At 40.7% G+C, this 16,371-nt stretch overlaps 1 protein-coding gene across 1 annotated transcript in view; it reads left to right on the forward strand.

Moving 5' to 3' along the window:
- The first annotated feature begins 268 nt into the window (after positions 1 to 268).
- The window catches only part of LOC122755551 (dimethylaniline monooxygenase [N-oxide-forming] 2-like), a 42,338-nt gene continuing 26,235 nt past the window's right edge, over positions 269 to 16,371 (forward strand). Inside the window, exons 1-2 of the mRNA XM_044004149.1 lie at positions 269 to 317; positions 685 to 822. Of these exons, the coding sequence (XP_043860084.1) occupies positions 691 to 822 (132 nt within the window). The 5' untranslated portion in view covers positions 269 to 317; positions 685 to 690. The remainder of the gene's footprint in view (positions 318 to 684; positions 823 to 16,371) is intronic.

Genomic DNA, 16,371 nt, shown 5'->3' on the forward strand with positions numbered 1-16,371 from the left:
AGTGTGAAAACATTTGGCAAATTGGAAAACATAAAATATACAGAGTTATCATTGATCCATAAACATTTAAATGCCTACTATGAAGAAGACATACCATAGTAGGCTTCAATGCCCTCTCATCTTAGGTCACCAGTCCCTTGCCTAATTCTAGGAGGCAGAGCCTGGTCAGCAAGATGTGGGGGGAGGGGAAAGAAGCTCCTCCCATTTCTCCAATGCTCTTCATACTCAAAAAGATTCCCTCTGCCTGTCATCCGGCACTCTGGGCTAAGGAGAGAGTTGCTCATTCCAACTAGAGTGAGGAAGGGGAAGGACAAGAGGTAAGAATGATGCCCATTTCTCAAAACAAGGAGGTGGATGGGGGTGGAGGAGGTGGGGGTGGGCAGGAAAAAGAAGAAGAAATACAAAACAAGCCTCAGAAGACTTGGCTCCTGTCCCTATTCGTGCTAATGAATAGTTTGGAAGTACTACTTTTCAACATTAAGCTCAGGCCCTGCAAACAATGCTTATAACAAAAGACTTCAAACTTGGTTTAAGAAATTTGCTTCTCCAAAGAGAGCTCAGGGGTTTGGGGAGGAGGAGGGATTATATTCAACGTCTAGGATACTAAAATCTCAATATTTAAAGCATCCCACTGAAGCATTTCCCCCATGTAAGAATCTGTGCTTGATCCAACTGTTGACACAGGAGACCATGGCGAAGAATGTGGCCATCATCGGGGCTGGGGTGAGTGGGCTAATCTCTCTGAAGTGCTGCCTGGATGAAGGACTTCAGCCCACTTGCTTTGAGAGGACCGAAGACATAGGGGGCCTGTGGAGGTTCAAAGTAAGTGACCTCTTGTTTACTAAATGTGCTGGGTTCCTTTTTGGTAGGCTGATTCTCTTTCATGATTGGCCCTAATAACAGATTTTGAAAGGTAGTTTCAATCAGACGTCTTTCTAGTACTTACATGAGCCACACGTCACAGACTGGCATGTTTAGATTAGTGTTCAGTCACCTTCCATAGGCAAGACAAGTTAGCAAAGGGATGAGTCCAGCAGCAGACCACAGCCTACATCTGGCTTGGACTCAACACAAGGAAGAAGGTTCCAATTCCAGAGAAGTCTTCAAGCAGCAAGTTATATTATTTTATTATGATTTGACCTCTCCACACCTCAGTTTCCACAGTTCCAAAGTGAAGAATCATCATATCTATGGTATGGTAGATAGATAGATGACCCCAAGCAGTCAGAAAGAGCCCTGAGTTCAAGTGCCACTTCTGACAGACTGGATATCATTTAAGCGAGTCACTTAACAGATCAGTGCCTCGGACAATTATTACTCATATTGTAGAAGAGATAGATGTTTGCTTCAGGTAGCAGTTTAACCAGAAGCTGGTGATCATTAATAGCCAGATGACTTAATTAAGAATAGCTCATGTTGCAGACTAATCACATTTCCTTTTTTGATCAGAAGACCAGGTTGAAAGATCTTAGGGATATTTATTTGGATGAGAGAAAAAACACCAAAGGAAATCTGAAAACTCTCTGCAGGTATTTGAAGATTTATTCTGCCTGGTCTTGGAGGGAAGCACTAGGATCAGTGGGTACAAGCTGATGAGATACAGATTTCAGCTAGATACAAGAGATGAGATTTAATCATTAAAGATATTCCTAAGAGAAATGAGCTGTCTCTGGAGCTAATGGCATTACCCCAACTAGTAGTCTTCAAGTGAAAGCTGAACAGCAACCTCTTAAATGCTTTGTGGAATAGATTTCTGATCCAGTATGAGTTGGACCAGAAGTCCCTCACAATCAGAGGTGCTGAAGCCAGTTAGAACTTGAAACTGGATTGTTAAATTTTCAGCGTGAGCACTCACAGCTCAGAAATCAGCAAAAGCTACAAAGCAAGCCCTGAATTTGTTGTTGTTGTTGTTATTGCCTAGACCTAAGAAAGTTTGGGAATTGGGGCAGCTAGATGATACAATGAATAGAGCCCCACCCCTGGTTCAAATCCAGCATCAGACACTTAATAGTTGTGCAATCCTAGGCAAGTCACTTAACCCCAATTGCCTCCTCTCCACCTCTCAAAAAAATAAAGGAGAAAAAGTTCATAATGAAGATGAAACTTAAAAGTGTCTTGTACTGAGGAGCCAGTTTTACCAACATATCTCTATTACTAATCTCTAAGAACCTGTAATTATGAAGTATTCATGCAACTTCACTGGAATACAAATGGCTTTTATTCAACCAAAATGATCATGATTCTTTTAAACTCCTTTTTCCCCCCAGAAAATTACTGACAAATATTTTTGTTGGTAGAATTAACACAGTTGAACCAGTATTATCATTATTGGCCTTTTTCTCTGAAAAATCATATGACAGTGCTGGGAGAGACTTTAGGGGTTATCTAGTAAAACTCCATTTTATATATAAGGAAACTGAGGCTCTGATAGGTTGTTGTTCACGTGTTTTTTCAGTTGGGTCTAACTGTATGACCTCATTCGGGGTTTTCTTGGCAAAGATATTGGAGTGGTTTTCTATTTCCTTCTCCAGCTCATTTTACAGATGAAGAAACTTACGCAAACAGGGTTAAGTGACTTGCCCAGGGTCACACAGCTAATAAGTATCTGAGGGGGGCAGCTAGGTGGTACAGTGGATAGAGCACCAGCTCTGAAGTTGGGAGGACCTGAGTTCAAATTTCACCTCACCAGCACTTACTAGCTGTGTGACCCTGGGAAAATCACTTAACCCTCAATTGCCTTAAATATCCAGGGCTATCTCCAGTTGTCCTGATAACATATCTTGCCACTGGACCCAGATGGCTCTGGAGAAGAAAGTGAGGCTAGTGACTTTGCACAGCTCTTCCTGACTTAAATCTAATTCAGTGCAAGTCATGACATCTATCATGGTCCTCTTTGAGAATGAAGGACAAACGACAACAACAAAACAAGTATCTGACACCAGATTTGAATTTAGGAAGATGAGTTTTCCTGACTCCAGGGTTAGTGCTCTATCCACTAGACCACCTAGCTACCCTTCTGATAAGTAGGTTAAGTGATATGTCCAAGGTCACACAGTGAGAGAGACAAGATTCAAGCCCTAGTCCTTTGATTCCACAGCCACTTGGTTTCAAGGTATACCATGCTGACCACCCAAATCAATTCTGCTCATTTAGCCTTGCCAATGGTCCCTATCAATTACTTTTCTGAGGAATCAATTTGCAATATGTATTTTTAAAGAATTATTCAGGAAGCCATGAAATAATTCCATGGTAGTAGACTTGTCACTGAAATAAAAATCAGAAGTCCTGGATCCTTGTCCTGCTTCTATCATTGACTAGTCCTGTAGTCTTGGACAAATCTCTTCAGCTCCTTGAGTCTGTTTCCTCAACTGGATAAAGGAGATGATAATAATAGTTTCACAAGGTTCCCAGGAGAATCACAGATAAGGAGTAGAAAAACCCAAACAAATTAGGCTAGGAGACAAACTGCCTGTGAGACAAAGGAATCATTTGAACTCTGATTTGGCAGGCAATGGCTTTCTCAATATTTGTGTTTTATCTTGCTTAAGTATTACAGATGATACCAAGATCAGAGGGAAAGTCTTGGTTGTAAACAGAGGTACCTTTTATGCCATAGACATTACATTCTAGCAGAATGTGCTTCTGGAGGCTAGGAACTATTCTATCTTGTCTTTGCATCCTGAGCACTTACCACAATGCCTTCCACGTAGGAGACATTATATATTTATAGGTATCTATGCATATATGCTAGTTAGAATGGGAAACACTTTAGATAATGTATATGTGTGTACATGTATGTATGTGTTATATGTGTGTTATATGTATATATGTGTCTGTTACTGTGTGACCTTGGACAAATCACTTAACCTACCTACCAGAAGAGCAGTGGATAGAGTGCTCAGCCTGCAGTCAGGAAAACTAATTTTCCTGAATTCAAATCTGGCCTCAGATACTGAGTAGCTGTGGGACCCTGAGCAAGTCATTTAACCCTGTTTGCCTCAGTTTCCTCATTTGTAAAATGAGCTGGAAAAGGAAATAGCAATATATATATATATATATATACATATATGTATATATGTGTGTGTTTATATATGCTACTTAGAAGGGGGAAAGGTTCAGATTATGTATATGTGTGTACTGTAACGATTGGAATGACGCCACCTGCTGGAGACTTACTGTAGAAGTGTTCCGCCATGAAAGCAAGGTCTTTGAGGGCAAGAACATGCGTCTTTTCTTTGGCGTCAAGAAGTGACGTTTGCTAGTGGGAGGAAGAAGAAAGAGCTGGGTGCTCTAACTCGCTCTCTTTCCTTTGGACTCTGGTGGAGAACGGAGCTAGAAATGTGCTCTCCCTTTAATAGATAGATGAATGTAGGCCTTTCTCTCTCTCTTTACCAAATTCTTATAATAAACGCTTAAAAGTCTAACTCTTGCTAAAGCTTATAATTTATTGGCGACCACTCATTAGATATTTTAGGCAGTTTAGCTAGAATTTTAGCCCTTAACAATACATATGTAAATGTGTGTATATATGTATATATATATACATATATATATATATATCACACACACTAGCTAGAATGGGGAAAGGTTCCAATTATGTATATGTGTGTATGTATATGCATACATAATTTTTTTCACTAAAGACTGTCAAACTAAGAAGTGGTTCTAAAAACCTAGTCAACAAAATGTTATTACTGACCCAAAGATCACTTGTAATAAAAAACCCTTGGATTATTCTGCTTAGATATATGTGACTACTTTTTTTTTTAGCCTATTCTGTGTGTGTCCACATAAAATTAGACAGCCTAGTCTCTCTTGCTATCTAAGAACTCACAAACAAGGCAGACAATGTCAACAAAAGAAATAAAGAAAATTTGATAATGAAACATCACTGGCATGTTTTATTATTACCTGTTTTATAATTCCCTTGACTTACTTTTCTTTTGGTTTGGGGGAGGGGAAAGAGGACAGGGCAGAAATTTCTCTTTTGCTGGTTTCTTATCCAGGTCACTCCCTCTAACCATAGGTGTTCCCCCCTCCCCACCACCACCAGGGCTCTCTCCTTGGTCCTCTTCTTTTCCCTCTCTATACTGCTTCACTTGGTGATCTCATCAGCTGCCATGGATTTAATGATCATCTCCATGATAATTATTCTCAGACCTGTCTGTCCTATCCTAACCTCTCTGCTGACCTCCAGTCTCACATTTCCAACTTCCTTTCAGACATCTCAAAATGGATGTCCACTCGTAATCTTTTACTGGACATGTCCGAGACTGAACTCATTAGCTTTCTTCTTAAACCGTCTCCCCCTCCAAGGTTCTTTATTACTGTCTCCCCCCCACCCCAGCCCCCAAGCACACACATTTATTTAGACTCCCACTAACTATAGCCATGGCTGCCAAGATATTTATGGTTAAGGAGAGGGGCAGCGAGTATCATAGAGGTAGAATCACCCAGTGTTTTGGCCCACTTATGCCATTAAGGGGAACCATGACAGGGATAGGAGGGTGAGTGGGAGCCCTTGCAATACCTGGGAGAGGATATTGCCTTGAGTGGGAAGAACAAGGGCAGGACAGACAGGACAGGCATGGCAGAGCCTGACAGACCAATGGCACAAGGAGGGATCCTCCCTTTAAAATGTTTCATGATCCCCAGGGAGGAAGCCTCAGAAGGGGTGAATAAAGTATCTCCATGTCTAAGGAGGATGTGTAACATCCTCAATGCATCATGAAAGATAATCAGGATGAACTATAAAGGTTTCTACCTCCCCTAGCCCTGACCCAATTTTCCCTTGTATTAAAGAGTCCTTAGACTAGACATTCCATGTCTTAACTTTGGTTTAGCCTGAGAAGAGGGCTTATATTTCTTTTCTCAATTAAAAGAAGAATAGGTTCCATAGAAGGGAATGGGGAAGAAAGACTATTTGTCCTGCTTGCACTGGCTCTAGGGAACCAGCCAGGTGCACCCTGTACCTTTAATTCTCCCTGGGCACCAGCTTAGCAGTCCTACAGCTTCTGGGCCCCAGAATCTGGGTTAACTCACAGGGCCTACCCTATGCTTCCTCAGGCAGGAGGAACAGAAGCAAAGTTCACTCATTTTCCAGGAACTCAAATCATTTATTTCAAAAGAAGTGAGATGTCATTAGCATGAGCACATTCCACCATCTTCCACCGCAGTAGATTATATTCACTGGTAGCTGTGGCCAAAAAAGATTAACCATCTGGTGAGTGGCCTTCTGGTTATGAGCCCCTGTATGTTTACCTTGGTTGGTCTTCAGACTCAGTCCCACAGATCATCACCTTTCTTGAATGGTAAAACCTGTCAGAGCCTTCAAGAACCTAGGGTCATCTCCATCAGGAGGCATCGGAAGACTCTTCTACCAACTCAAATGTCCATGAAAGTTTAAAATGTAATATTTCAGGGCAGCTAGGTGGCACAGTGGATAGAGCACTGGCCCTGGAGTCAGAAGGACCTGAGTTCAAATCCAGCCTCAGACACTTGACACTTACTAGCTGGGCAAGTCACTTAATTCTAATTGCCTCACCCCTCCAAAAAAATGTAATATTTCAAGCCCTAGATGCTTGCTAGGATTGTGGAGCAACTCTATAGAGCCCTCTTCATCCCTACTACCTACTACCCCACTCCCAACCGAGGGAAGGAAGAGTCAATCCCCTTGGAGAGGGAAATGACTCATGAAGCTTATGGGCCGCCCAATTCTTGGCATAAAAGACCAGGACAAGAATTCTGGAAGTGAGTCATGGGTCCAAGCAAAACTTAATCTTAGATAGGGGATGGTACATTTTCCCTCCCTCCTTACTTGTGCTTACCATGATAGCCTACTCACTCCCTATGCATTTCCAGCTCCCTCAAGACCCAAGACTTCTACCACCAGGTCTGAGCTATTCAAAGGGACCAACATAGCTTTGGCCAGTCTCTCTTCCTTCTCCTGTGGGTAAGGGGTAACAAGAGACTATGGAGAGGACATGTTAAAACTACTCAGGTCCATGCCTGAAAGGGGCATGGCAGAAGGACAGTGCCTCCTGAGCCCAAGCTTCCCCAAACCCCTCAATAAGAGACCACCCAAGATGCCACTGGCCAAGAGCCTTTAAGTGGCTGGTTTTTATAATCACAACATATAAGACAAAGACAGCAAACCCACTGGGCCCAGGAAAATCTTTTTGCACAAAATCCATTCTCATGACTGTGATGTGTTTCCTAAAACTAAACCCAAGCCTGAAAAGACAAAATGTGAATACCTAATGATACACACACACACACACACACACACACACACACACACACACACACACACACGCCAACTTGGGAGGGGTGGAAAGGGAGACCAGGGGAAAAGCATGTTTTGCTTTGTTGGGAGGGAAGTTGTGAAAGGGGTGGCTTTTTCCCAAAAGATTCTCAGAAAGAATCCATCCCAAGAAAACCCTCCCAGCCAAGGATCCTGAGGGAACTCAGTGGCACCAGGCTATTTCTTCCTGAGTAAATGATCATTCCACAGCCACAATACCCGCAGTACCACAAGCCTTCTCTAATCACCGTCTCAGTCCTACAAGCTACAAGCTACGTTCTCAATTCTTCACTATCTCTTACTGCCCTGTTTCTAAACTGGTGCCAAAACAAGTCAATTTCAACCTTTTGACCATCTCTCGAATAAGCCCCTTTCTCTCCTCTGACATGGACACCATGCTAGCATGGGCCCTCATCCCCACATGTCTTCAATACTGCAATCCCCTGCTAGTGGGTCTACTTGCCTCAAGTCTCTCACCACTTTAATCCATTCTCCATTCAGTCAACAAAGGGATTTTCCTCAACTTCATTCAGGCCTGACTATATTACCCTGCTACACAATAAACTCCAATAGCTTCCAGTCTCCTCCAGAAACAAATACAAAATCTCCTACATGGCATTCCAAGCCCTTCATAACTTATCCCACCACCACCCCTTTTCCCATTTTCTTTTAACTCATTCCCTGTCATATACTGTTTGATCCAGTGACAGCGACCTAGACCCTCCAACTCTCAGCTCTGGGCATGTTCATTAGCTGTCCCCCATGCCTAGAACCCTCTCCCTCCTCAGCTCCACCTACTTACTGACCTCCCTAACCAAATTCCTGACATCTGCAGGAAGCCTTCCCCAACTTCTCTTAATCCCAGTGCCTTTCCTCTGTCAATTATTTCCTATTTATTAGTATTTAACTTGTTTGTTTTTCTTGTCATTTCCCTCTCCCATTAGACTGTGAGCTCCCTGAAAGCAAGGACTGTCTTTTTTTTGCTTCTTTCTGTATCCCTGACACTTGGCACAATGCCTGGCACAAAGCAAAGGCTCAACAAATATTTATTTACTTACTAAATGATTAACTGGCTTGAAAGGATCAATGGTAATATCTATATAGAGCATTAAGGTTTGTGAAGCACTTTATACATATTATCTCATTAGATCCTAACAACAACCCTAGGAGGAAGGGGCAATTGTTATCCCCATTTTTTACAGGTAAGGAAACTGAAGCAGACAAGATAAATGACTTTCCCAGTGTCACATAGATGGTAGGTGTCTGAGGCAGGATCTGAATGCGGTTCTTCCTTCCTTTAGGTCCAAAACTACCCAGGGCACTATCTAGCTGCACTCTGATCAAGTTAAAACCAAAGCAAAAACTTTCTTATTTTTGCTGACAATTAAATTTTCATCACGAATGGGTTTTCAAGAAAGTAGGCAAGATAGATAACACAAGTCATCGTCTACGTGGTCTCATTTGAGGGGTTCTGAGAGAGCCCTTCTGCCCTTACATTGTTTTCTCTATTAGCCTGTCCCTGAGGTCTGAAATGCCATTAGAAATTTCTTCCATTAAATCTGGCTCCATACTGCACTGATATCTATGTCTATATGTTATTGTTCAGTCATGTCCAACTCTTCATGGGGTTCTCTTGGCAAAGATACTGGAGTGGTTTGCTATTTTCTTCTCCAGCTCATTTGACAAATGAGGAAATTGAGGCAAGCTGGGTTAAGTGACTTGCTAGGGTCACACAGCTATTAAGTGTCAGAGGCCAGATTTGAACTCAGAAAGATGAGTCTTACTGACTCCAGGCCCAACACTTTGTGCACCACGGCGCCACCTAGCTGCCTTTGTGACTGTGGGCAAATCCCTCAGCTTCTTCTAACCTTGTTACCCTCTTTTCCAAAATGGGGGTAATAATGCTTCTGTAACCTTCCCCAAAAGTCAGCCATTTTTAAAGTAAGTGCTTTTAATAGACAATGTGCTTTATAAATATATGGGGGCAAGGATTTCTGGTATTGCCTATTAATAAATAGTAGTAATTTATTTCTTTTTTTAATTCTGGAATACCCAAAATTTTAAATTATGAGAAATACCTCAAGAAAAATGCTTGTCTTAAAGACAACCTGAGAGATCTCACCTGAGGTTTTCTGGCACCCCCTAGTGATCTTCGTTAGCCTATGTATCCCAAAGAGCACAGTTTTTGCTGCTGCCGGGTAAGAGGCTAATATAGTACTTAGCATTTGCATTCCCTTGCTCCATCCCATGATAACTCACTAACTTGTTCCTGGTACCCAGGGCTTCTAGGGAAGTTAACTGTCACTCACTTTTTCTCTTGGCTGTGCAGAGTTTAACCAATAAATAAGCAGGTGGCAGAACCATTTATAGACTGTCACTCTGGAAAGGACTTTGGAGAACATGGAGCCTAAGGTCCCCATTTTACAGACGAGGAAATTGAGTCTCAGAAAAGCACAGGTCTTACGGATAAGTAGCAGAATCTGAATGCATACTCGTGTCATCTGAGTCCAAATTCAGGGCTCTTGGTCACTGTGCTGCATTGCCCCTTTTCTTTTACAATTCCAAACCTGATTAATGTGGTTTTCATTTTTAAGATTCAAACAATTGATGCGGGGCTACTAGATTTTATGAGATTCATGTTTTGGAGAGTCTTAGAAGCAGAAGATACCTTTGAAATTTTCTAGTCCAACTTCTAATTGAAGCATGAATCCCATTTGCAATATCTGCCAATTGGACACATTGCTCTAACACCCCTGGTAACGGGGAAATCAATACTTAATGAGGCAGCCCATGTCTTTTGGAAAGAATGCTGGGTTTGGAGTCAGAGGAAGTAGGTTCAGATTTTTGCCCCTTGTTCACATTATCTGTGTGACCCTGGGCAAGTTGTGTTTTAAAAATTAACATTGGGCAGCTAGGTGGCACAGTGGATTAAGCACTGGCCTTGGATTCAGGAGTACCTGAGTTCAAATCCGGCCTCAGACACTTGATACTTACTAGCTGTGTGACCCTGGGCAACTCACTTAACCCCCATTGGTCCACCAAAAAAAAAAATTAATATTGCTATAGATATCAGTTTGGGGTATGCGTATTCTTAATTTATTAATATTATATCAGTAAAGGATTGACCACAAGTATCCCTAATTTTTCATGGTCTCAGGCTGTGTGGTAGAAAAAGCAGGGAGAGAGCTTCAGCATGACAGTTAGCATGAGCAGGAGAAAAGCCCCAAAATACCCATTCTGAGAGACAGCACGTGGTCTCAAGGAGACCCCAGAGAATTCAGGAGACCTACAAGACCTACACTGTCCTAAAGAGAGGGCCAAGAGAAGTCCTGGCATCTTCCAAGGGGTTTTATCCTCATCTGACAGAGGAGGGTCATTACACATCGCTTGAAGCTAATGTTAGCATCATTCCATTCCACTGCTTGATGTTAGGGAAGGTGGTCTACATTAAAATGAACTCTACAGATGACATCAAGGGAAAGTATGCAAAAGACTCTCACTCAAGTTGCTCAAGGCAAAGTCCATTATCTAGGTATGGTTTGATCCCATCAGTGTTTCACCCAGGTAGACAAAACAATCTACCTCCACTTCTTTTGTTCCCTTGAGTTTGTTCCAGATCAAAGAGAACTGCACTTTGGGAGGGGGGGGGGGAGAGAAAGGTCTGAGAAACTGATCCCTGGGTCCTCCGCAAGAAATCCATTATTAATAATAATTTTCTCACATAAGTCATCAAACTCTCCGGTCCTCAATTTTCACATCTGTAAAATGAGGGGCATGGGGGCAGCTAGGTGGCACGGTGGATAAAGTACCGGCCCTGGATTCAGGAGGAGCTGAGTTCAAATCTGGCCTCAGACACTTGTCACTTACTAGCTCTGTGATCCTGGGCAAGTCACTTAACCCTCATTGCCCTGGAAAGAAAGAAAAGAAAAGAAAAGAAAAGAAAAGAAAAGAAAAGAAAAGAAAAGAAAAGAAAAGAAAAGAAAAGAAAAGAAAAGAAAAGAAAAGAAAAGAAAAGAAAAGAAAAGAAAAGAAAAGAAAAGAAAAGAAAAGAAAAGAAAAGAAAATTAAGAAAAGAAAAGAAAAGAAAAGAAAAGAAAAGAAAAGAAAAGAAAAGAAAAGAAAAGAAAAGAAAAGAAAAGAAAAGAAAAGAAAAGAAAAGAAAAAGAAAAAGAAAAGAAAAGAAAATTAAAGAAAAGAAAAAGAAAAAGAAAGAAAGAAAGAAAGAAAGAAAGAAAGAAAGAAAGAAAGAAAGAAAGAAAGAAAGAAAGAAGAAAGAATGGGGACACCTAGGTGGCGCAGTGGATTAAGCCCTGGATTCAGGAGGACCTGAGTTCAAATCTGGCCTCAGACACTTGTCACTTACTAGCTCTGTGATCCTGGGCAAGTCACTTAACCCTCATTGCCCTGGAAAGAAAGAAAAGAAAAGAAAAGAAAAGAAAAGAAAAGAAAAGAAAAGAAAAGAAAAGAAAAGAAAAGAAAAGAAAAGAAAAGAAAATTAAAGAAAAGAAAAGAAAAGAAAATTAAAGAAGATTAAAGAAAAGAAAAGAAAATTAAAGAAAAGAAAAAGAAAAAGAAAAAGAAAAAGAAAGAAAGAAGAAAGAATGGGGACACCTAGGTGGCGCAGTGGATTAAGCCCTGGATTCAGGAGGACCTGAGTTCAAATCTGGCCTCAGACACTTGACACTTACCAGGCTATGTGACCCTGGGCAAGTCACTTAACCCTCATTGACCCTCAAAAGAAATTTTTTTTTAAATGAGGGGCATGGATTAGATGGCCTCTCAGATTCCTTTGAACTCATCTTCATGACTCCAGGCCTGGCACTCTATCCACTGTGCCACCTAGCTGCCCTGCTGGCATATGTTAGGTGCTTAATAAATGTTTGCAGATTGATTATTCTGTGTTTTCCCCTACTAAGATAACACAGAATAATTAATCACTCTTCCATGTGGCAGCCCTCCAAATATTTCAAAACCATTTTCATGCTCCCCTTAAATCTTGCTTCTCCAGAAGAAACATTCCTAATTCTTTCAAATGATCCATGGATGACATCTTAGTCACTCTCTTCAAAGTAATGTCAATCCTGTGGCATGTCATAAAACTGAACTCAATAGTAGCCTATATTTAAACTGTGGCCTTCGATGCATTAAGAGAGGCTATCTTGCCCTGCTGATCCACAAGGAGGGGTATGATTCTTCTGTAGTTCTCTGCCTGGGTCAGACCACATCTAGACTCGAGTTCAGAAGTTTGACCACTGGGATATAAATTGTTTTGTCCACAACAGCTTATGAAATAGCTGCTAAGTACAAGAGTAGTTGCAATGTGCATCAGTGAAAGAGAATTACTTGCCATGGTGGAAATGATGTGGGGGATGGGTTTAATTGATCAAATTGATCACAAGGCATCCCAAAGATTTACAAGACTCAGTGACTCAGTTTTCCCAAGTTTTATTATCAGATTGTGATGACCACAGGAAGAACACTAGGAGGTGTCTCAAATAGGGAGAGGAAAATGGTTATATTTATAGTGAGAAAAGTAGCTTATCTCCTCATTATCCTGATCTTGAACAAGTCAATTAAACTCTCTCAGCCTTAGCTTCCTAATTTGGATTCAGGATGACCTGGGTTTGCTTACTCCTCAGACACTTACTAGCTATGTAACCCTAGGTGTGAGTCACTCTGCCTCTCTGAGACAGACTTATCTGTAAAATGGGAATGATTATACCTGCAATCACTTACCTTACTAGATCATTGTGAGACTCAAATGAGCTAATTATTACTACTGATACTGCTGCTATTTCCTACAGTGAATAAAATAGGTATCAAGAGATAATGTTCCTAGTCTGCTAGTTCTGCTGCTAACTCTGCATGTGTCTTAGGACAATTCATGTAACTTCATAGTCTCATTTGTAAAATGAGGGGCTTCTCTGAAAGTCTATCCCCCCTCCAACTTACTATGATTCTATCATCTTTCCTTATTCAATCCAAAAGAGAAAAGATAGAGGAAAAGGAGAGAGGGTCTCTTTCCCCTTTAAGCTATGAATTCTTCTGCCTTGTTAAAAAAAAAAAAGCATGGGGGTGGGAGAGACTGTTAGTTACTGTAGGAATTTGCTCCTACTTCCACCACCCTATTTAAATCTAATTTAAAACATAATGAGAATAATGAATCATTTAAGCTCAGTAAAAATATATATATATGGACTTGAAGAGATGAAAAAAGAATTTTTGTTCTTTGTGAAATATTTCCATTTTGAGAAGATAGGTTATGTAAGTAACTCCCACCTCCAATTTGTTAAGGGCATAGTTTCTCATGATTTTTGCTCAGTAGAAAAGATTTTGTTTATAAATAGCATTTTAATGGGGCAGCTAGGTGGTGCAGTGGATAAAGCACCGGCCCTGGATTCAGGAGTACTTGAGTTCAAATCCGGCCTCAGACACTTAACCCATACTAGCTGTGTGACCCTGGGCAAGTCACTTAACCCCAATTGCCTTACCAAAAAAAACAAAAAAAAAAAAAATAAATAGCATTTTAGCTTTGATATTGTTCTGAGTACAAGCTTTAAAACATCACATTTGATTCATTGAGAGCCCAGTTTCTGTTCTTTTGTGATGTGATGTTTAAAATCTAATGTGGGTCCTAACCTCTCCCCGCCCCCAGTTTTGGGGGAGAAACTGGCTAAGATTATTGATAAATTCAGCAAGAGTTTAGGCTTTTAAGTATTTATTAAAGTGTATTAGAAGTTAGCAAAGAGGGGGCAGCTAGGTGGCGCAGTGGATAAAGCACCGGCCCTGGATTCAGGAAGACCTGAGTTCAAATCCGACCTCAGACACTTGACACTTACTAGCTGTATGACCCTGGGCAAGTCACTTAACCCCCATTGCCCTGCAAAAACAACAACAACAACAAAAAAAAAACAAAAAGAAGTTAGTAAAGAGAGAGAAACCCTAGTTTAGATCTATTTGGGATAGCAAGAGAGAAACCCTTGCTTTTCCTAGCAGCCCACGTGAAGTTCTCCTGGCAAGCCAATGTCCCTGAGGAAAAGATGCCCTCTATTTTTTTCTATCTCTGCTCCCAAGCCGAAGTCCAAACAAAAAAAAGAGCAATCCAGCGAGCCACCCTCACCTTCCTACTTCCTGTCTCCCTCCCAGAAAGGGGAGGTCCTTCAAGCTGATTGGTTGAGAGTGGTTTCCTGTTGATGTCATAGTCCACAGCCTGTGAGAACAACACCCCACTCAGGGTCAGCCAGGCATGGTCTGGATTTTATCAATCATAAGTAGGGGGCAGCTAGATGGCGCAGTGGATAGAGCACTGGCCCTGGATTCAGGAGTACCTGAGTTCAAATCCGGCCTCAGACACTTAACACTTACTAGCTGTGTGACCCTGGGCAAGTCACTTAACCCCAATTGCCTCACTAAAAAAAAAACAAAAAAAACAAACAAAAAAAATCATAAGTAGGTTCTTAGTCAGTTTCTCAGTCTCACCCAATTTAATCAATTCCAAATCAATCTTCAGGTGGGGTCCCCTGGGCATCTGCCAAATCCCATTATTTTATCACAGTGAGTATGGTTGCCAAATTCCTTCAGACTGAACATGCCTCACAAGAATACTACACTCTCACATCTGGAAAAAAATTATATCATTTTATTATTTATGCTAAAAATACAATGAGGGGGCAGCTAGATGGCTCAGTGGATAAAGCACCAGCCCTGGATTCAGGAGGGCCTGAGTTCAAATCTGGCCTCAGACACTTGACACTTACTAGCTGTGTGACCCTGGGCAAGTCACTTAACCCTCATTGCCCCACAAAAAAAGAGGGGGGGAAAGTGTAAAAAAATATGATGAGAATTTCATGTCTCATTGCTGTCATACTAGACCTTGGGAAAGTTCAAAAAAGTCATTTTCATAGAATTCACTCATTTAACAAATGTTTAAGTCAAAAAATTCTAGTAGATTCTGGGAATACAAACATTAAGACTAGAACATCTCTGCCCACAAGGAACTTTTACATTTTTTTGAAAGAATATTAGACTTAACCTTCTGTATTATACATTAACTTTCCTTCATGTCCTCTATGGTCCAGTCGAACTGGCCATCTCACTGGCCATCTCATACACAACACTCTTCTTAGCCCCCATGCCTGGAATAAACTTTCTTCTCATCTCTACCACTTTGAATTCCTAATTTATCCTAGATTTATTTCCTATACCACCTTCTACATGAATCCTTCCCTGATTTCCCAAGATGCTAGTACCTTTTTCCTCTCCCCAATGTTTTGTATGTATTTTGTCTATTTCTACATACATTTATCTCCCCTGATAGAATGTAAGCTCTTTGAGGGTTTTGCTTTTGTCTTTCTATTCCTAGCATTCAGCACAGTGAATGGCACATGGCAGGTGTTTAGTAAATGTTTATTGGTTAATTAAGTACCAGGATAAGGTATCCGATCAATTATTTTATTGGTTAACAAATCAATTTCTATTACTAGTAATAAATATTGATCTATTTATATTAAATATTAACAATTTAATTTTATGTTTAAATATTAATGAATATGCTTATTAATATTAATAAACCAATAAGAAAGTACCAAAAATTCAGTTGCAAGGAGTAACATGGTCTGCCCTGTGACTTAGAAATGTTAATTTGGTTGGCAGTGTTTAGAATGGATTGGAGAAAGAAACTGGAAATAGGAAATTCAATTAGGAGATTACTACAATAGTCCAAACAAGAAGCAATGAGTGCCTAAACAATTGTGGTGGCCATGAAATTAAAAGGCACTTGCTCTTTGGAAGGAAAGCTATGGCAAATCTGGTCAGCATACTAAAAAGCAAAAAACATCATTTTGCTGACAAAGGTCCAAAGAGTCAAAGCAATGGTTTACCCAGTAACAATGTATGACTGTGAGAGTTGTACTATAAGGAAAGCTAAGTAAGCACTGCAGAAGCAATGCTTTTGAATTATGGTGCTGGAGAAGACTTTTGAAAGTTCCTTGGACAGAAAGAAGATAAGATCAGTCAATATTTGAAGAAATTAATTCAGACTATTCATTGGGAGGTCAAAAAATTAAGCT

This window comes from Dromiciops gliroides, chromosome 4 (genome assembly GCF_019393635.1).
Source record: "Dromiciops gliroides isolate mDroGli1 chromosome 4, mDroGli1.pri, whole genome shotgun sequence".
Taxonomy (NCBI): domain Eukaryota; kingdom Metazoa; phylum Chordata; class Mammalia; order Microbiotheria; family Microbiotheriidae; genus Dromiciops; species Dromiciops gliroides.